Source organism: Vollenhovia emeryi, unplaced genomic scaffold (genome assembly GCF_000949405.1).
Source record: "Vollenhovia emeryi isolate VEMERY1.0 unplaced genomic scaffold, V.emery_V1.0 DF939128.1, whole genome shotgun sequence".
NCBI classification, from domain to species: domain Eukaryota; kingdom Metazoa; phylum Arthropoda; class Insecta; order Hymenoptera; family Formicidae; genus Vollenhovia; species Vollenhovia emeryi.
Genome location: NW_011967238.1, coordinates 783,800 through 806,332, shown reverse-complemented (window position 1 = coordinate 806,332; position 22,533 = coordinate 783,800). Strand labels below are relative to the sequence as shown.

Sequence of the window (22,533 nt, the reverse complement as noted above, 5' to 3'; positions counted from 1 at the left end):
AGAAACGCTTCGAAGCATTTGTAGCGGCAGCTTGACCGCAGCCTATATCAGATGGTGTTAAGAAAACTCGTTTGACGCGTGGTTTGAGAAATCAGTCTGAAATGCCAGAACGCATGAATGTAGAAGAACACGAAGTTATTGATAATGATGCAAATAAAGAACATGAGTCAAGTATACCAAAGCAATTGTTCAACTCAAGCTCGGGCAAGGAAGCTCGTTTGACGTGTAAAAATTTAAGAAGTCTATCTAAAATATCAGGCAATGCGGACTTTGTGTATGTGTTAAAAACACTAATCTTATTGAAAAATAATTGTGCGAAATATTTAGCTAAAGAAGTAAAATAATTTCTGTTCTATTAAACGTTCTGCTGTAATGGTGAATAATTTTAATAAGGTATAATAAAGCAATTTTCGTATTGTCATCACTTATTATCAAATATAGCAGTATTTAAATAGCAGCAACAGTTTTGCTGCAATAGCAAAATTATTTTTTTCCGTGCGTATTATTGAAAGTCTATAAGTATGAAATAATGTGTGGTGTAGAAATAATTAACTTCCTTTTTCGTGTAAGCAAACTTTATTTTTACTTTTTGTTTACTATTGTTTATAAATTGCGTCTGAATGCTGAGGACATTTGTTCTCCTTATTTATTCACATTGATTATATAGTGTTGCTCTTGCTACAATTCTTAATTCTTCATTCTCCGCGTTGTTGTGTAATATCAATATTACGGTATCCTTTTATGGGTTTTTTCTGTTCGATAACATTATCCGCTAAGAAACCTGAGTTGCTTTCTTGAATATACTCAGTCTGCGTGTTAATTCGTATTTGACCTTATATTATTCTTCTAAATTCTAAAGATATAATTGCCATTGTCTATGACATAATAATTCCATGTTTGTCTTGTTTATTATACGAATTGTCTTGTTTCTTATATGAATCATTTTATGTTTATTTGTGCATGCATGTATCTGTTTATGTAGTTCACTTGAGCATCAATTTATGTTGTTTCATTGAATTTGAATTGCGTTGCGCCATCAAGTTTAGATTGGCAGCATATTAAATTGATTTCCTTCTCGCATCATTTATATTTGTGTTTTCTTCCCGTAAGCTGCTCTCTCAATATATTAAGGTAACTAACGCCCTGCCTCCGGTCCCCCTTCAGCGGCAAGGAACCTTCGGTTTCAGTACTTTTCAAACAAATTACAAAGATTGATACACCAAATTTTAATAACGGTTAACATTTAATTCTAAATGTCTACAAGGCTGCGTGCGGTAGATAAAAGAATATGAATAATTTGTTAACTATATAAAATTTTGTTTTTAGTACATTTACAAATTAGGTGTATAAATTTATTTTTAAGTTGCTAAATCAGATATTGAAATCGATCAAATATCAGTCTAACAATTCTATTTCAAGTTACAATAGATTATCACATTAATGTTCAACAAGATAATGCATTTTATCACATTTTGTGTAATATAAAAATAATAAAAATAACTTTTTGCTATATTATCGTTCTATAATAACAATGTACATTTACATATATATATGTATATATTGTGCATACATTATGTATATATATTTAAAACAATAGTATATTTTTATATAAATAAATAATTTTTCCTAAAATTACTCAAATGATTAAATTATTTCAACAATTAAAAATATATTTAAAATTGCATTTTAATACTCTGGAAAAATATTTTTAAACTTTTAATTTAAGAACAATTGATATATAAATTAATTATGTATATGTTAACTACAAATTTATTTACTGCAAATTTTTCATTAACTTACTAAATTCTCAAATTAGTAAGCTCTGATAATAAAATCTAATACAAGTTAATAACTGTTAGTAAAAGATTAATTTTTCCATGGAAAGATGCTAAAGAATAATTAAATATCTTAAAACAGGTGTTGATGTAATCTCAACTTTTTCTCATTCATTACTAATACGTACTCGTCGCACCATAGGAACGTCATATACCAAGTTTAAGAAGGCATTTGTTATATGGACGAACGTTTTTATCCATGCAGTAGTTTTGTAATTGATTTGTTTTAACAACCATGGTGTGTTTTCTTTCGCTGAAGGAGATTCGTTTCTGAAAAGAAGAAAGACAAACTGTATAATTTCTAAAAGAGACTGATTTTACTTCAGACTTTTATTACGTAACCTATAGAAGTTTGATTAATTTTATTTCTTTTAATAATCGATTATTTCCTTAGCTTATAAAATATATAATATAAGTCATATATTACGAGTATAAACACTGCGTAAAAATCTGTAGAATTTGTTGCATTTACTAAGGCGTATCAAAACATTTAGTTTCATGAATGCATATGTTGAATGGTGGTAGTTCATTACAAAATTTTAGTAGAAATTTTCTTTTATATTTTAATTTTGATATTTTTATAAGTAGTAGTGTGTCTTGTTATATACATATTTTATTATAACTTTATGAAATGTGGTATTTACCTTTCGTTAACCAATTGTTTCGTTTGATTCGTATAAGTGTACATATAGCATGCTGGATAAGAACTCGTAGTTTTAATTCGATGGAACTTCCCCGTTTCGACGGGAATTGAATTTTTCTTCGACACAGTGACCACATCTGTCGATTCTTCTTCGCTGTAAATCACCTCACCTTCCAGCACCGTTAAAGAAATGTTTGAGAAATCGGTGGATATGTAGTTTTCCAAATACAAGCCTGGAAAGTCAGCCACGAACAACACATCCGTATAATTCGACCACGTGAATACATGCTGCTCAATTTCATCCATTTTATGCCTGAAAGCCATGAAAAATAAAATTGTTAGAATAAGAAAATTGACGCGTAACTAGAGAATTTATGAAAAATTATCTAAAATTCTCTTAACTGTCATATTATGTCTAATAAATTAATTTATATGGAGGTAGACATACCGATACGAATTATATTGCGTGAGTAATGGCATTAAAAACGAAACGGATTTAAATGGGTGCCAGTCGACTGTCAGCATATCGACGTTCGGATCAAATATTCTCTGTTGAAATCTGCCATTTAGCGAACACCACACGTCCATGTAAATGCTTAAATTCGTAGATAGCTTCATCCACTTTTCCTTATCCTCAGATTGGTGATCGATCCTCGACGCTTCCTCCTTTCGACGCATCAGATTATCCTGAATTTATAAAACACCAGTATTTGATTCTAACAAGATAAATAGCTTCATATATAATAATATGGCATTGGAGAAAAAATTGTTAAGAATTTTAGCCGTTTATTTGCGGCGCTTTGAAACCTTTAAACATTGCGAATATTGCAACGCCATGTCTCCGTGCTTCAGCCATCGATCTCCTTGCACCCACGCGTTAGGATCTAAATATCGTATCTTGTTGTTCGCGTTATCATGCACTTTGATCACCACAAGTATAGTATCCCAGGCATGAACCATCATGTCCCAGGAATAACCATATAGGCCAGGTACCCAATTGTTGTAGCCCTACGGTGCAGAACGTATATATTTTTACGATTATACGGCTAATTCAGAAAGACTTGCAATTAAAGTCGTTATATATAATTTTGCGGAATTAATATAATCGAGAAAATAAATATATCGACGCATTTTAGAAAGATGATTGTTAGAGGAAAGTCCTCTATTATGACATAGCCTTCTAATATGAGATAGCGGAGTTTCTGCTAAATTAATCAGACATCGTCTGTTGGTTCCACCATGAATTTATTGCCCTTGGAGTGAAATCTCCGTTTAGTGGAAAATTGATTGTTAGATCGTTGCGAAAAGAGATTTGTGATTGAATTTGGACGTTGGAAACCTACTATCTCACATTAGAATCCTATCTCATAATAGAGGACTTTCCTCTATTTGTGTGAATACTGAAGTGTGATACGATATAATGTAATAATATTATAATAGACTTGATACCTTCGATATGAAATGCGAGTATGGCAAAAAGAATTGCAGTACAATGTGGCACAGCAATAGCGACGCCACATATTTTTGTTTTCTTGTAGCCTTCGGTGATTGCCGAGCCACTCGAATCTTTTTATAAACACTCGTTTCTTTTTCATCGAGCTCAATCGAATTCTTAAGTAATTGTGTATCGTTGTCCTTTTCGTCGATTTCCTTTTCGGATTCTGATTTAACAATATAATTTTTATTTTCTTCCTCGCTCGTTGTTTTCTCTGAAAATAGTTGTGAATATTTTAAAGCTCGCATTGAAATTGTCTTGTAAAAAAATATTATTTACCTTCATGCGTTGCTTCATTACATGCGATTTCACTTGAAGGCAATAAGCAGCTGAGCTTCATAGGTTCTTTTGCTTGACTATCAGTCTCACTTGCGTCGATTGTATTTGTGTTAACAGATAAAACTTTTTGCTTTCGTCTAAAGTACAATCTTAATCTACGTGGCCAGTCTACGCGACAAAAGAGCGGCATCGTTGCCAGGCACACATACGGAAACATCCCTGGAAAGATCTTTTCTAAAGTCTTTCGTTAAAATTTTATACAAATAATAGCACATGAAAAATCTTTTAACGTTCTTATTAAGAGTCATCCAAAATTTCTGTTTGTTCCAAATAATAATTACCTATGCTAAACAGTCTCGAGTTCATAAAATGAAAAGTTGTGCAAAAAATCATGGACGGTATACGTGTTTTCTCGAACAGCATCCAAAATCCGACGGACAGATCGAAGATAAAACCGAACCAATGGACGACTAAAAAGTCGATCTGCTCGGTCGACAAAAATATTCTGAAAGAAATAATTTTTCTTGATATACATGTCAGTTGGGAAACGATCCTGTCCTTATTTTACAACAACGCACGTTTTGTTCGCCAGAATAACTCGTACAATTTTTGTATTATACTTGGTTTCGAATAATGTGAATTCCACTCACTTAAAGGGATGAAACACCCAGTGTCTGGACAGATTCATCATGGAGTATCCTTCGAGCCATTCCCAGCCAAACTTTTTCAAGCCGGCCAAGAAGTAAAGCGTGAAGAATTGAAATTTCAAGATGAAGTAGTTCCAGTACGGCACAGAGTCCCCATTCCGTTTCGCATTACTTGCGTCTAACGCGCTAAGAAACGATGGCACATAAACGGGAGATTGATGTATATGTTAAGAGAATTATGGAGCTCAGACGCGCGCTCGAGCTTGACTTACAAATATTTGTTCGCTCTCGTTCCCCAGAACAAGGTGGCCACGATGCCGTAGAGATAGGTGTGGTTGTTCCAATAGCTCTTTTCCAGCAGAAAGATGTACCAGTAAGGTAACACGAAGCAGGCGCACGCGATCTTGAAATACAAACCGAGTGCGATTCCGAAGGCACCTATCCACATCACGGTATATATCACAATCATCCACGGCAGCGAAGGTGCTTTCATCCCGTGGATCAATGGGAAGTGACAGTCCCACGGATCTCCCCATTTTACGTCGACGTCTGCGAATCCTCTTTCCTCGACGACGTCTATCACCATGCACAAACCTGGGAAAAGATTTGTCATTGGATTTTCACGATGTTGACTACTGCAATTTTACAGACAGATCGAAAAAGTGATTGGACTACCTGTGATTTAAATCGCTTTATAAATGATATGGAAAGATTTGTCTCTGCTCAAAAATACCCTTAAATGTTAACTCTAAAATATTCAATCGAGCTTGATTGTACACTGCACAAACGTTATTAAGATAAAGACGTTCGTAAGTAATACACTTTTTCTACGGGCTATATAGAATCACGGTCGTGCTTTTATTGGCTCGAGCCATTAATTCTCATGACTGCTTTAATAGGTCTTAAATCGTGTCTAGTTCTTACAATTCAAATTCTCCACTCCGTTTATAAAGTGTTGCAATGAGTAGGATTAAACTGCATGATAACAGCGATGAGCCAAGGTGTTGATTTATGGAAAATTAACTCATAAAAAGATTCCTTCAGCCTTAACGCTAATAACATATTATTGCGATAAAAATAAATTTGTAATTAAAACAAAGTAATTATTTTTTACCATTATCTTATCTAATCATTTTAATTGCAAGGTCTCCGGCAAATGTATGAAAATATTCAACGATTACACCGCGATAACTTACTACAGAAATTATGTAAAACATAATTATCATATTGGCTTACCAAATAAAGCCCTGGCCATGCCCAGACTGGCCGGATCTGTCGGGCGATATAGAAACTGAGTGAATTTCTCGAAACTCGACACATCACTTATTTTCAAACCACATAGTCTTTCGAGATTATTATTAAATGATGACCAATGCTCAGATACGAATTTCATAACATTTTTCACACGTGATCCATCGCTTGTAGACGCATTTTTCGTCGGCTCATCTTTTTCCCTCCACATACCACCGCTACCAAATTCTGCAAGCAAACAACAGATTACTAATTAATTTTATCTTTGAATCATTTTGCTTTTCTAATCTTACCTGAAGTTGTTAAAATTGAGGAAGCACTAAAAATTGCATTAAGTAATAAAGAATATAAAATATATGATTGAATTCACAAATGTGGCAACGAATAATTAAAACAACTTATCGTGTGGTGAAGTTTCGATAATACATATAAAATAAATAACGTTCAAAGTAGCTGACGAACCAGACACTGATACACGTGTTAAAAACTTCAGTTTATAAAAATAATACATAGAGGAAAATCCTCTATTATGAAATAGGATTCTAATGTGAGTTAGTAGATTTTTAATGTCCAAATTCAATCGCAAATCTTTTTTCGCAACGATTACACGATCTGACGATCAATTTTCTACTAAACAGATGTCACTCCAAGGGCAATAAATTTATAGTGGAACCAAGAGATGATGCTTATTGATCATATTAGAAGCCTATCTCATAATCGGGGACTTTCCTCTACGTTTCAATCTATAATAAGATCATCGTCAGTGTATTATAAAAATTTCAAATAGTAACATTTAGTATACATAAGAAAAACCTACAGCTAAGATGTAACAACGTTTATGCGGCGTGTCATTTATATAAGGGTCTTTACATTGAAATTTAATGTTAAAATGACGAATTGTAGAAAGTTGAAAACAAGGCTCGGAAGAATAATCCAAAAGTAAAATTTCCAACCAGATTTAAAGATATATATCCAACAGCTTGAAAGGACGAGAAAGTGTGGATTAAAATTTTTTGAAGTCATCGAAATGAATTTTGGAGACTAAAAATGTGATGTCGAGTATTAAAAGGACAAGACAAAACTGTCTGAACTAAATTATTTTAATATTTTTAAACAATGTTAAGCATTTTATTTTCTTGTCAGCATGCTTTTTGTGAACTTTATACTAAATAGTAACTGTAATATACTAAATAGTAACGGCACGAGTAAATTAAAGATATTCATATAAGACAAAACCTGTTTGTTGCTTTCTAAAATATTGAACTTTAGGTATACGTTTCGGCTTTACTTATTGTTAGTCATTTTCAACACAAGAAAGTTTTGCAACCAATAATAAGGAATTATAGTTGTAAAAAAATGAAAGCATGATAAAATATAATATAATACTAGTAAAACTTTATACTATTTGTAAAATAAGAGATAATTATGAAAACAATTAATGCAAGAAACATGTATAAATAATTATTCTATTCAATAGCTCATTACGTGAGACGTTGAAATTTTTTAAATTTATATAAAGAAGGCAATAGCAATCTGGAATATATTGATTATTTAAAGAACGAGCATTCACGAATAATGAACTTTTCTAGATACTTCTGTTAATTTGTAACAGGAAACTATTGTAGTTGTGATGTAATGGCGATTGAATGAATTGTGGCCGCTGCCGACAAGTAAATCGGACGTTTGTCGAAGCAATTTTATAATATTAAGCAACATTCAATTTATTTATACGCTATTTTAATAAATTAAAAAATTACACCTTCGCGTTGAATTAACGAGTAAATTAATATCAAAGAAATTCAATACACTCCTAAATTGACGCCTCCATTTCGTAAGCCGCAATGCAGTTATGATTCAGGAAAATCGCACGTGCGACGATTATCGAAACAATTCTCGCGCATGCAGAATTGCACACTCGTCACGTGTTTCTCCCTCCAGAAAGAGTCGAGGCGGTTTCAAATGCATAGATTTTTAGAGGACAAAAGAAAGAAAGCTCAAGCGTGAATCATAATCACTTAATACCTGATTAGTTCTCTTCACGAACGAAGATGACACTGTGAGGAGTCAGCCGCCGAAATTGGAAGATAAGATCTTCGTCTTCGCTCCTGGTAGCACTGTGTTGAAGGCTGCTCGGCTTCTGTTTGGAGTCTGGAGTGACAGCTGGAGAAGGAAGAGAGGAGCACTTCGCGCCGGTTGTTCCAGAGGTGCAGAGTAGGAAAACCGTCGCCAGGCAACGAGGCGAATTATTGACCCGCGCCCGCGCAATAATTATACTTCACGACACTTTTTCATCCTGCATGCACTAGGATATCGTTGATAGGCATTATCGATATTCCATCAAAGGTAAAGGATTAAATCAGAAAATGCTGTCGGATAATTACAACATGTTAAAATTAGAAAGATTGTTCTCAAATACTTGGAAATATACAAATATTAAAAGAAGGTTTGGAACGATCAGGTGTTCGTATCTTAAAAATTTTTATCAAAGTCAAAGCGTCTACAATATTCAGTAAATGTTGAGAGGTATGTAAAAACGTGGCCCTTTTAATATTTCTTTATTTATTGATTGCCGGAACTGTTGTTATTTGAAATATTTACCTACCTTTGTGCCTATCATAAATGCTTTATTAAAAAGCATTGATATAAAAATTAATAATTCTAACTTGATTGTTTTATTAGCGATCAAGATAATTAAAGTGAAAAACTTCTAAATGTTTTTCAGATTGTAACATAATTGTAATGCTAAACTATTTTAGACAACTCAGACTCAAATGTATTGCAGCATTTAAGTCCGATATCTCTATATATAGAATATATGATTCATAAGACCTCATTATAAGTGTCTAGATTACGCTTACGAGTGTATTACTTTGTATGTTACTCATGCAACAATCGCAGCTTAAGTAATTATTGTCTCGCTGAATTGAATTATGCTCTTTAATTTATACGTTTCTTAATTAAGATAAAAATAATTCTGCATTAAAACAATTATTGAACGGTATGATTTCAAAATATGCGCGGAGAACTCGCGTGTGTATGGGTGAAAATGAAAATATTTTAAATCAATTCGCGATAGCGAGCGAATAAATCAAACTCAACACGTTTTCTCCTCTGCGATGGAAATATCTGGAGCAGGGTTAACAGCTTCAGATATCATATATTATTATTACCGTTGTTATATCGCAATCGAACTCTGCTTTTCGTGTCGGTTGTATCGCGTATCGAGCGAGAGGATCGACACACACACACACACATACACACACACACACACGCGCACGCACACACAATTGCAATGACAATTCGGATTTGAAATATTTGTGACACTCGCGGATTCGCGATAACGGTGACTGAAAGGCGGCAAAGGCGATCCTCTTGTAAGTATCTGTATCTACGGGCCGTTGTGTCAAAGTGCACAGACTGTCTTCTCCGCCGAGAAAGCATCTTCGCCCCGCTGCGCGCTGTTCAGATACAACTCGCGTTATCTCCGCTCGCTAATTTCGCTCCACATAACTGAATCTTCTTAACGAGGCAACAAATGAGGCACATGAGCTAGTTGTAAGATTTTACTTCATGTTTCCTGTCTACAGGACGTATACAATGTAAGAAAAGGGGAAACTATCTTGAAAAAGTAAGATATTAAAAAGAAATAGCAATGGCTCGTATAATAAAAATCAAACTGTGAAATGGGCTCAGAGCCTAGACAGAGTTACGGCGTCAAAGATTTTTATTAGATTAAGTACAGACGTTTCGGTCACGAACTGGACCATCTTCAGTGCGTGAAATGAAATAAAGAAATTAATACGTAAAAGCTAGTATGCGAATAATACAAAAATTTACGCCGTCCATGAGATAAAATATAAAACAAGTTGTTGAGACGATCGTACATATAAAGCGACGCAAACGTATAAATTGCAATACATTTTAATGGAAGCTGTAACAATCAAAATTGACTGTTGAAAATTAGTGCCATATGGGCCGGGAAAGGAAAAGGATACATACTTAGAATTGGCGTGTTAATTGACCGGTATGGATGACATTAGCAGAATACGGAATAAAAGATAAACGACATGGGTGACAATGTTACGAGAAAAAGGAAAGAGGATAAAAGAGAAAAGGGGAAAGGAATAAAGAAATTAGAACTTGTGTGAGGGCGGAGGAAGTAGATTCAGGATATTCAAAGCTTTTCAGAAGGTCCGAAGTTGATGTTCTATCTCATATTGGGAAGAATTTTAAGGGCAGTCATTATATGGACAACTTTTTTGATATCATTACCTAATTATTTTTCGTTTCAAAATATTTTTCCCTTTCCAAATTGGTAAAGTCCAGATGTTAAGTCCAACGTTAAGCGCAGTGTACGCTGCAATAAATTTTACACGTTGCACACGAGAGCAATAAATAAGAGTACGTAGTAAATAATGACTGTCACAATAGGCGAGATTATTTAATCGCGCTGCCCGGAGCCGCTGAATCGGTACCAGGAGTCTTTTCGATCTCGCAGCTGGGGCGTTTTAATGAATGGACGTCATTTCGCGCTCTGTATATACATATATTCCCAACGGCCGTTTTAGGGCTGTAAAACAAAAGACTGATTTATTTCAGCACGCCCCTCAATCTGTCTCCGTGGACCACTTTTGATTAGTGCTGCCTCTTCAAGTTTCGGCCCTCCTAAAACCGTCTCGGATTTTATCCCGACGGCGTCACCTGGCCCGATTTAAATGCACCGAAATCTGGTCGCATTTTACTAATATACCTTCATTAATGCGAACGAACGAGTGAATATAAAATAAATCAATCACAAGTAAGTCGAGGCCGTAAGAGTCAAAGTAAATAAGATTGAAACACGTTCGCAAAACAATGTATTTAACTTCGCATAATTAAGTTATGATATCAATAGAACAAAAAATAATAGAACCACGGTGTTAAAAGTTAAGGCTGATATGTGCAACGCGTATCTCAACCGCGCGCGAATATTTCGATTTTCCTTCGGGCGACAAATCGAGTTCGATATTTACAGCGTAAGCGGAGAAGTTAATACCGGTATTCGTTTATTCCGGCACGGGCCACCCCGTGTATTTGCCGAGCGTATTTATTTTAGAATTCGAGAGGCCGCACCTGGAATTCAGAACAGTCAGAGGAAAGAGAGAGAGAGAGAGAGAGAGAGAAGAGAAGAGACAGCGAGCGATCGCAGACATGTATTTGCTCAGCTATTTATCACGGTTTATTATTTCCCATTGTCGGCGAAGTCGGCGCATTGTTGACGCAGACGAGAAGGGCCAAGGCGAATCTCTAAAACCGTGTCCGATCGAATTTGCATAGAGAGCGCAGGGTGCATCCGATTACAGGCGCTATTAATTGCGGTCTCGCATTGTTCTCGCGATTCGCGGAGCCCGATTTGCCCGATTTCTCAGATTACTCTTTCTTTCAGACGAAGGGTTCGATTGAAGCCCAAAATATTGGAAGGTACTTGCTTCAATAATGCATGTCGATATACGTAACAAACTCCCTTTCATCTACTTGCATTCGTAATTTATCACATTTCGCATACATACATTCGCATATAATTTCTTTTATAGTCGTAGTTAAAATTTTTATAAATCAGGGTTTTTGTAGAATGAGGTTGTTAAGCAGTAAAGTTATTAATAAGTGTAACCATATAATATTGTATCAAAATTTTGCAACATACGTGTATTGCAAAATTGTTTTTACGATGCACACAGTATTCGTTTAGAAGCTACAAGGATCGATATTATTTTGCACAGCTTCCTTCGATGCAGTTTCTGAGAATAAGTCGATGAATATTTATTATTATTGGCACTTCGTATCGCGAACTCTTGTGTAACAACGTCGAGGGATGGCCGCCAAGAAAGCGAGGGCCACGAGGTGAGGAAGAGGGGTGGAGTTAGATGGAGTGGGCAAAAAATCGGGCATAAAATTAACAGTATACAGCCTGCAGAATGCAGTTTGTTGCTCGGCAGTAATATTTCACGAAGGTCTCCCCTGCGGGGCAGAGTGGGTTCGTTCTCCAGGGGAGGACGCAACAATGGAACCCTTTACCGTGCCCCCGGTGCCCAGAGCCAGCATCCATACATCATCATTCATACTAGAAAAAAAGCCGGGGGCACCTTTGCAGAGCGCAGAGGTTGGGGGACGGCGGGACTTTCGCGGCACCCCGAGTATTCCCGCATCGAGTATGTCCCGAACGTATCGAGAGATCACGTCTTGTCCGAAAGGGAACTGCAGCGATTTGCGAAGCAGTGTCCAGAAACTGGTCGTCCTCTCTGTCGCTGTACGAAACTATTGCGACGCTACTCTCTACACTATCGAGCTAGAATCTAAAGTTTTAACTATCTTAATATAACAAATGTATGATATTATGTATTAAAAATAACATTTCAATTATATAGAGAGACATTTAGATAAATTATTTAGATGTTTATGTGAATTGGGTTTTAAATTAATTATTTAACAAATACATCTGAAGATGCTTAACGCACTAACTTTGTCATTTTTTAATATTAAGATTATACGACAAATGTGACGCTCCAACACGCAAAATTCGCAGAAGAGATGCGGTGCAAAGTTTCGTAAAAGTCGCAGCGTGTCATTTTCGTGACTATTGCTTTAGAAGCAATAACTTCTCACCCCTCGGAACCCGAGCACGCCTTCTGGAAAAGAAAGGATTGCCCCGTAAACAATGACGGATAAAAATCACCACGGCGATCCGAGAAATGTGTAAAGCCATAATCGGCCGAGGGAAGAGAGGATCGTCGAAGGAAGATACGCGATCGGTTTGACCCGGGGTCCATCGATCACGCGAGAAATGGCAGACGTCGAGTTCGCCGGTGTCGTGGCTCGGCTCGGCGTGAAGTGAGAACTGGTAAAAAGAGAAACGCGAGAGACGAGCGTAATCCGCTTTCCGAAAGGAGGCAACCCCTTCGTAGACGACGACCCATCGGTCGTGTCACAGCATGGGTGACTGATTGTAAAACCATAGAGTAACCCACAAAGGGTTGCGACGCGTAGCGAGCGACAGAGAGACGCGGCGAGTGCAGGCTGCAAGAGGGAGAGGGTTTAAAATTGCGCCTCGTAATCGACGTGTAATCCTCTACAACCGTGACAGCCCGGACATAATGCGCGCAACGAGAGATGACCAGTTTGTTTTCTCTGGTAGATAATGGGCGACGCGCTGAATAGCGGCGGTTTATTCTGTTAACCCTCGCGATGGAAAATCATGCTGGGCAGTGTAAGTGCAATAAATGGAAATTTTGACATTTCTCGTGGAAGTTGATATAAATGCCCCCCCACACTAAGTCTTTCCTTTCAAATAATTTCAATCAAGCTAAGCTTCTCATTACAGTCCCTGTGTATCCACGAGAAAATTGTAAACGCTCAGCTAAACCAGATAACACGATTCAATGTCGCAATTTCACAGTTTTCCGCCAATTAATCTTAATTACCAAAAGCGATTGCCTTGAATGTATTATTTTAATTACGTTCAAATGTGATTTACGCGTAGGTAGATAAACACCTGATCAATATTCCGTTCGATTAGCATGACTTAGGGCAGTCTTCCAGAAGTGTGATCTCGATCACGTTTCCTTCATGCTTCGCTCGTCGCAGCTGCCGCCAGGCTACAGCTTTGCTTTTGCAGAACTCATTTACTTTTTTTCCGCTGAAAATCGTAACAACGAAGGTTTTTTTTCTGTCGCCCGAAGGGTGTCTTCGCACCCGAGTTTTCGCTTCTTTTCAAAATAGAGCGCGTCATCTGTCACGCTTTCGTAATCCATCAAGAATATACGTTATAATTTGTATTCTGTGTAAAAATAAAAAGTGCAAGCGAAATTTGTTGGAACGTAATGAATTTGGCTTAATATATTTATAATTCTATTAGTTGTTAAATGTTAAGAAACGAAGGACTGTGAATTAGGAGAAGGGCAAAAGTTCGATTCGACGCACGTCGAATGACCTACGCGTTGTTTGCGCGCGCACATTAATTCGCGCGGATAACGTGGGCGAACGAATTAGAATCTGATTAGCATTCGTCTTTGAACGTTCGTAATCGTCGGGTGAGCTGACGTGCTCGCATTATCGCGTACGAGGGATTTCCATTCAGCGCGCGCGTTCGTCCGGAAGGACGTTTTTAGACCGTCGAAACTGCGGGGGTTACAGGTACCCCAGTTAGGAGACACCGCTCGCTCGATGAAGCGCGGACGATTGTCACATAGGGGTTGACACCGAAGGGATCCGTCCTGCCCCGCTGGACCTTGTTTTCAGAAAAAATGTAGCGATTTTTATCGGTATTCCGTTTCTCCGCGGGGATCAGATCCTTTGGGAGCCTGTGTTTTCCTTCGATCTCGACTTACGACGAAGGGGATGTGGAAGGGAGAAAAGGAAATATCACCCGTGAGGCCCTCGTAAGTGGATTTCTATTAAAACTAATTGTAAGTAATATTTCGCGTGTGTAAAAAAATATATATAATGATATTTTCAGAACAATTATAAAATATAAATAAAAATGTAATAAATAATTGTTCACTGGAACAGATCTGTTTCCACTTCTAAAAAAGTCCACTTCTAAAAAAGGCATGTAAGTCGATTAGTCGCATATCTCGAAGTATTGTTGCCGCTTTTCCGCGATGCTGATTGGCTGTCTCGCTTGTGCGACACGACATGCTTCAGTCGTGCTATTTGCAGCTGTCAAACCATGCGAATTTTTAGAGAGAGCAAATGGCGCGCGCTTGACGTTGCGCACACAATTACTTCTTCGCGTGTATACAAATTCTTAAAAATATACAATGCTTGACCACAAACTGCGCGCGCGAAGCGCGCGTTTTATCGTTTCTAGTTTCGATAAATAATACGTATAATGTGGTAATGTAGTTATGATAAGCGATATAACAAGAGAGAAGTCATAAAATTATTTGTTAGAAAACTATCGCATATTTTATTCGTCGATTGAATTTTTTCGACGCACTTAAGCATCTATTTATGCTGCCGTAGTTTATTTTATAGCAATAGAAGAGCAACGGTGCGTGTGGCCTTTTTTTCTCGACGATATTATTTCACGGCCAACGGCAACTGTTTTACTTGCTCGCGGACCGGACCACTTCGTTCTCAAGTGGCCGGCAGCATCTGCGATGATTACTATACGTGCAACACGCTCATTCATTTTTTAATAAAAGACTCGTTCGTGAAAAAGATTGATTTAAAAGGTAATTTTTTTTCCAATAGACCAACCGAGGGTGAAATAATTACTTTTTAAGAAACACGGGATGCGGAGAATGCTTGAAAATGCAAAGTTTGGAAATCTCACCTTTTAATAACGCACATATTTTTATAAATCACTTGGAATAGTACTTTTCGCGCGGTGATACTATAGCTATTATTAATATAGAGGATAATTCCTGCGTTATTTGGCCCATATTCCTGGCCCCGAGTTCCTAAAGAGATAATGATCGCTCCTAGGAGGGCGACCGGTAATATAATACACGAAGAATCCCTCGGGATGCGTGGAGAGGATGGATCCTCGCGAACTACGCGGACAAAGGCTCTCTCCCTCGTCGTGTATTCCCCAGAAACGGGCTCCTGTCTCCCGAATCGGCCCGACCGTCTCGGATTTTGCGATGCGATGAGTCGGTAAATCCTATTTTTATCGTAATCAATGACTCACACGACGAGAATTCGGCGATCGTAGTTTTCTCGTGAGTTAACAGAGCGAGAAAGAAATACATCGGAAATTATTTCGTGTTATACGACAGTGAATTGATACGCACGAAGAGTAAATCCTTTAGGAAATTGATAATGTCGAATAGATAATGAATATAAAGTCCAATATTATAGTTAGAACAATACATGTATCATTGTGTAATCTTGCGTTATTAGTAAAACATGCAAGTATTGTTTCCTTCACTGAAAAAAATTTTCATTAGCTAAATCGATTAAGTGGTGTTTCTGATGGAAAATTAACCATCGGGTTTTCCGATTAAACTATGGGCATATTCGACGAAATTTATCCAATGAAATTGCAGTTACCGATAAAATTTTATCGAAAAACCGATTATATTTTCCATCAGATATACAATTCAATTGAATATATCCGTTTGTTAATATGTAATTGATTATCCGATTATCTAATAATCCAGGATACTTTTCTCAGCGTTTGCATTTATTATTTCATTATGAGGAGCAAGAAATTAAAATTATGCGAATCCATTAACATGAAAGACAGCCCTCTTCTCGACGCTCCGGCAGATAAACGAGACAATGAGGTGATAGTACACAAGTACAAATATAATGGTGATGGTCGCTGGTAAGTAAGGACCGAGGCGGAAGATTACAATCTGCTGGCTATTGTGCGTCGCCGTTGCATTTACGGTGTATGGGATGCACAAGAGGTGGCTGGCGTTAACGTCAAAAGGCGTTATTCGCTCGAATTGGCTCACCTGGCCTCCGCGGAAAATATCTGATTGAAAGGTATCTCGACCTCGACGAGATTCACAGTGGATTCTAATGTGACCACTTTGTTTCACTCCCTTCGGGCCGTGCAACCGTCGGTGGTCTCCTTTCATCCGTTAACGGAAATCGAAATTGCCGACCCAACTCTCTTAACCCGCGCTTTTTCGGGCAGCGAGTGCCTCTATTTTTGCGGATAAACAGGGAGCTATTGATTCGTTCTTTTACTACACTTTAGACTAATTCGATGTTGACACGGTGCGATTCGTCACAATCGTTTTCTATCTCGAGACAATTTATTTTGCCTTTAATTTGTTTATAATTCATTGATGTAATCGATCGATCGGATTTTCTCTTTGAAACGTAATCTCATGTATTTCGTCGTCGTTTTCGTTTGTACTCGCGCGGAGAGGAGAGCCGTTATCTGAATCAGATTTAAGTGCGGGCGCCTATGATCATCCGCATGGGAGCCAGGGGTGCTTTTGTGAATAGCCTGAGCACGAAACGATTGGAGCCGCCGTATGAATCGTTACGGCAATGATGTTACGTCTGCGACCGTCTAGAATTGTTTTTTTATGTATCTTTCATACATTGAAGAGCTTTTCTTTTCTCATTTGATCTCTGTACGCGATATCATTGAGATCTATGCAAGCTAATTCGAAAAATGATGATAGAGTCTTAAAAAATAATTTGGTATAAATCTCTCCGTGCTCTTCGAGACGTAAATATCTGTAAAGTTTTTGTTTATATTTAATTTTACGTGTCTACATTTGTCTGTATGTACTTACATGATCGCTTCAGTAGACTGAGTGTTTTAATTGAACTGTTCTGCAAACTGCTACGGGCGTATCACGTGCCGCAAACATTTACGACGTGACAGGCTGCTCCAATATCCTCCGGCAATGCCACTCGATCGTGTCTAATTCATCCTGTCGTACTGTTTTGTTTCCTCTGATCATGGCATTGTTGAATTTGTTTGAATCATCGATCATCGTTTCTGTCAGACAGAAAAACAAGAATTAATAAAGAATTGATTTTAAACATATACGTGTGTATATTCTTAAAAAGATATTTAAAATTGATGCGTTAAGACATTTAATTTCTTCTTTTAAAAAGACTACAATGATTGCAAATCTTTAGTTTTTCTTTTATTTATACAAATTTACAACATCCGTATAATAAATTATAGCAATGCAACGCATAATATCTTATATTTATTCTACGTTATTTAATTAATGTTCCTTTTCATTATCTTAAATTTCTCAAGACATCCCAAAAGAAGATATTTTACGCAAGGATTAATAGTAGTGTAGTATTAAGCACTGGCGTGAATAATAGCTCAGGGTTCTAGAGTGTCTGCTTAAACATTAGCTACGTCTCATTCCAATTACTGTGATGCCAATTATTGCAATCGACACGCCAAGTGCCACAAATAACGAATTTGCCAGGCGAACAGTCGACACGTGGCAGCTGCACGTGCGTGAGGCCACGGTGCGAAACCGCGCTGAGATTAGCTGAGAATCTCTCGTCCGGCTATGATATCTCAATTACGGTCACTTTTACACGTTGCTCGTTTGACACGTGCCGCCGAATTCGGGGTTGGTGATACGGACACGTGGCGACGGTGCGCGTTCGCGCTCACTCCTCCTCGCTTCGTGGTCTTCATTCACGTGCGCGACGAGCTGCACGTGACCGCCGTCGTTCATCGCGTTAACTCGAGATATCCGTTTAAAGAAGAAGATCGATGACGGACCAATGGATACGCGGCTGATAACGGTGGGAAATATGGCGGAGGCGTGAAGAAGCGATGATTAATCGAGTCAGATCATCTTTCAAGATATTCTCATCATCTCGTATATCTGTGTACTTAGTAAAATTAGACCCCACTTAGTGTCATTTAAAATATGTTTGCTTGTAGATTATAGTCAAATAATTTCGTAAATTAGCGATGTGTACTCTTTGCTTTGACATTTCTTCTCGCGGATTCATTTAAAATTCAAGAAATAAATGTAACATTTACTTAAAAACATATTTTTTATGCATATTAAATTTTGTGAGTACAAACGACATTATTCGTCCAAAATGACGCTTGCCTTCCGTTGACATATGGGCCAAATTGTTCGAGACTCCATGTGCCGAAATAACACTTATCCGTCTTTACAATATTTCATTTAAATGCTATTCTTCTCTTTTTTTAAATCACTTTTTTAAAACCACTCATGTCGCCACGTGACACACGCCGCAGATGAGCGGATTATTATTTTATCACCATCTTTTTTTATCGAGACACCCGTTATCTGTGAGCAATTCTTGGTCGAATTGACATGCACTTTGTGGGCAAATATACGCACATGGATGCGCTGTTACAGTTCTGGTTCCGGCACGTGACCGGCACGTGTCGTGTGCGATAGTTTGCGGTGTGAAGGTAAAGCATGGCACGATTCCAGCCAATTGGCTGGAAAGGATTATCGCATGATAACGCGCATAGTCTGTCAAATTATCTCATCTTTGTCATGAGAAAACATTTTAAATAATATAATAGTATATAAATAAGCATGAAGATGAATTTTAGACTATTTTTGACACCATAATTTTAAATCCAATTATAATATATATATAATTTTTATGCACTTTTCTATTATAAAAATAAGAATATAAAAATAATACAATTTTAGTTTTTTTCCAAGAAAATTCTTTTAAAAAATAAGAGAATGAAAGAATTGATATTATAAGAAATTGATTAAAATATATATTATTAAGATATGTAAAGTTTTAATTTGAAGGTTTATTAATTATCTATCACTTCTCAAACAAAAAATGATTTCAAAATTTCACATTTCTTCAAAATAATTTAAAACATTCAGTATTGAAAATGATCTCAGTTCTAAGGGAATAGGCAAACGGGATAGAAATCTCGTTAAGCAGCTTAAGTACCTTGAAATTACATGTTCGGTGGCTCACAAAGGTGGACGAGCACCCCCGAACACCGCATTCTAATCGATTCGACATGGTCGTCGTGACTTCGATTTTCCTGCGCGCTGCGCTTCCCCTTCGCTTCGGATCACCGTGGAAAATGCATAACTTAGTTCTTAGCGCGTTAAAGCCGTCTGCCGACCGCAAGTTGTCCCACGGAAGCTTTTTTCTATCTTCCGGAAGCGACGCACGGTAAAAAATTGAAATGTTGACCGTGATACCGATTCGTTTCTCGCCAATCGTTTCCGGAATATAGACATATGTCGGAACATTATAATCAAGGGACGGATCGTTTTTTATCTTTGTGGAATTTCCATAGAACAATTAGCTAAACTAACTTCACAACTAAAAATATGAATTTTCCTGTAATTAAAAAATGTCAATTTCCATAATAAATATTCTTCTCGTAACGTGACAATTTTTTCATTACTTAAGAAAATGTAGTGATGAATTATGTCGATACACAATATATACACTAGAGATTTCTTTAGTCCTTATTAAAGTCCCCCTGAGCAAACTCATCCGCTGAGCAAAGTGGCAGGTATCCGAACGGTCCAACCTTTCCTCTTTCAATCCTTTTAAATTTCTACGAGGACATAACGGGGACTTTCTTTATCTATACATATAGTACTTCCTGCCACCTTCATATCTCCGTTTGACGATTTATCCGTTACACGGATGCAGTATCGGTATCTAATAAACTCCCACGAGGGGTACGCGATCGGAAAGAAAAATGAGGAGATCCATCCTCGCATGGCTCTCTTCTTCTCATGCTCGATCTGGCGCATCGGTTACGTTCTAAGGATCAAAAGGATCCGGCTGGATCGATGTTTCCGAAAGTTGGGTAAATCGAGAGTGTATATCGCGCCCGTCGAAGGATGCCGTCGAAAAGGGGCGAAACTGAGGACTCAAGAGCGCGAAAATCCTTTCTCGGCGGCTCGCCTCAGATCTTCGCCGCGAAGTGGTGGACTTCAAAGGGCCGCGGTCCGGCCGGCTTCTTACGAAACAACCGTGAAATGGGGCACACGCTTCAGCAGGATTTCGGGGTGGTCAAAGCGATGGCCAGGCGTGCTCGTTTCTCGAGGATGCATTAAACGGCCGCTGATACGCGTGAGAAAGCACAGATTTGCGTGAAAAAAGACATTTGTAAAATATTATATATTAATATGTTTTCTTACGCAGAGCTGCCTCACAGTGTACGATCTTAAAATCTGTTGGCTTTATTTAAAGAAATTTTCAGCAACAAACACAATGTTCTCAGCTAAACGTTGTTATTTATGAAAAATTCAAGCCTATCTTTTGCAAATATAAAAATAATATACATTTAAACTACATGTAAAATCTCGCATTTATTAAATGATAACTGAAGCTGTTATAGTCTTTCTTAATTTATTAATTATCCAGTGTTTTGCTTAGTGCAATTATTTCTAAACGCGTGTCTAATCACGTAATAGAGGATTTATTAATATCTTTTACTTTTGCAGGTAGGAATGATGAGAGTGGACAGAGTCATCCAAGCGAGTAAAAGCTTTTTTGTCGATCCTTTAGTCGAGATGGATAGCGGACGATTTAATTAACTTCTTGCCTGCCGTCGTTGAACGGACGTGGATGAAATTTAAACTCGTTGGCAGATGATTCAATAGACGGATGGACAACCGGACAAACCAGTGGACAATTGTCCATCTTCTCCTATTACTTCGGTGGAAATAATTACAAAGTTAAAACGCGCTTAAGTGTTCCGCTCTGGAATGGATTGTACAACACATTTATAAATTATCAAAAATTTTATCTACGTGCTATTAATAAGAGGAAGGAATAAATAATAAAATACATTAATACCAAATGATGATCCGTCATCACGCAAAATGTAATACCACAATTAAATTTTCGTTATCGATCGCATTATGATCGTCTTTGACTCATCGCCTGCGCGTAACGGACAGTTATCGTTCCACGTACGGTGTGATTGTTATGAAATAATAATGTGCAGGGTGGCGTTGGCGCGAGCAAGAAAGGCGCAAAGGGGTGAGGTACGTTACTGGGGTTGAACGATCGCAATCAAAGCTCGAGCCGGTGTATACTGGGAGAAGGACACGTCACTTCTGTATTTCCGGCGGTGCTCAATATCCGTGACTGGATTTAGGTAGATAATGAATGATGATTAAAAGCCCGGTGCTGGAAATCGTCAGCATATTTATTACATTGAACTCACGGCCTTAAAACCAAGTTTGTATAAGAAGAAATTTTTAATAAAGGAATTGAAAATAGATTTAAAACTTATGTGAGAATAAAAAAAATAATGCAAGAATATGAAAATATTCTTTCGCATTAATTATATTAATAATTATGTATTAAGTGAAAAAGATTACCAAAAAATATTTGATATACATATAATATTTTGCGACTTGTCAATTTTACATAAAATGTATTCCAGTTTCCTCTTTTTTAATTATCCTCTTGCAAGACCCGTAATTCAAGTAATGGTTGCATGACAGTGTTGCAATTAAATCGAAAGCAATTGAACCAACAAATTTAGCTGATCGCTGTCGACCTCGTTAGAAGCTCCCCCGAGGATCGCCTGAAGGATGACCCGCGCGCGAAGGACGGGCGCGAAATTTCGCCTTCTCACCCCGCCTGCATAACTCATCGCATGAACTGCGCGAAGTGCATCAAAATAAGAACCACTGCCATTCGTACGTACGACATGAAAATACGGACAGATGGCTCGTTTGGTCCCTTTCCTGGTGATGGTGAACGCGCAGTGGTTGTGACGATGTTGCTGATCGCGCACACATTAGCATGGTCGTATACAGGGTGCTTGAAAATCGTGGATGCAACCCGGAAGCAAACGTCATCTTGATGTTATGGAAGATAATCCTGGAATTTCGTTTAATATGATTAGATTCTTATAAATATTCAGATTCCCGTATCTCTCTTCTACTTAGCTTCAGTTCTATA

At 37.4% G+C, this 22,533-nt stretch overlaps 1 protein-coding gene across 3 annotated transcripts; it reads right to left on the bottom strand.

Moving 5' to 3' along the window:
* Positions 1 to 379: 379 nt before the first annotated feature.
* LOC105568543 (vitamin K-dependent gamma-carboxylase) lies at positions 380 to 9,537 on the bottom strand. Of its 3 annotated transcripts, none has more exons than XM_012024286.1 (12): positions 8,173 to 8,546; positions 6,136 to 6,378; positions 5,172 to 5,493; positions 4,903 to 5,085; positions 4,594 to 4,757; positions 4,253 to 4,471; positions 3,928 to 4,187; positions 3,286 to 3,486; positions 2,927 to 3,165; positions 2,480 to 2,791; positions 1,964 to 2,105; positions 380 to 1,189 (listed from the first exon to the last, which is right to left on the bottom strand). In XM_012024286.1, exons 2-12 carry the CDS (start codon positions 6,359 to 6,361, stop codon positions 1,184 to 1,186), a joined length of 2,274 nt encoding a protein of 757 aa, XP_011879676.1. In that variant the 5' UTR covers positions 6,362 to 6,378; positions 8,173 to 8,546; the 3' UTR covers positions 380 to 1,183. The 3 variants fall into 3 exon arrangements, with proteins under 3 accessions (XP_011879676.1, XP_011879675.1, XP_011879674.1); XM_012024285.1 differs by lacking the exon at positions 380 to 1,189 and adding an exon at positions 9,321 to 9,537 and having other exon boundaries at positions 1,740 to 2,105; positions 8,173 to 8,310; XM_012024284.1 differs by lacking the exon at positions 380 to 1,189 and having other exon boundaries at positions 1,740 to 2,105; positions 8,173 to 8,545.
* Between the last annotated feature and the right edge of the window lie 12,996 nt (positions 9,538 to 22,533).

What these genes read in the sequence shown, in the direction of transcription:
- LOC105568543 (XM_012024285.1), bottom strand. Translation starts at nt 6,361, where the DNA reads ATGTGGAGGGAAAAAGATGAGCCGACGAAAAATGCGTCTACAAGCGAT. An exon ending in CATGGCCAGGGCTTTATTTG is followed by an intron (nt 5,494 to 6,135) that starts GTAAGCCAATAT and finishes ATCTTTTCCCAG; the next exon opens with GTTTGTGCATGGTGATAGAC. An exon ending in TAATGAAGCAACGCATGAAG is followed by an intron (nt 4,188 to 4,252) that starts GTAAATAATATT and finishes AACTATTTTCAG; the next exon opens with AGAAAACAACGAGCGAGGAA.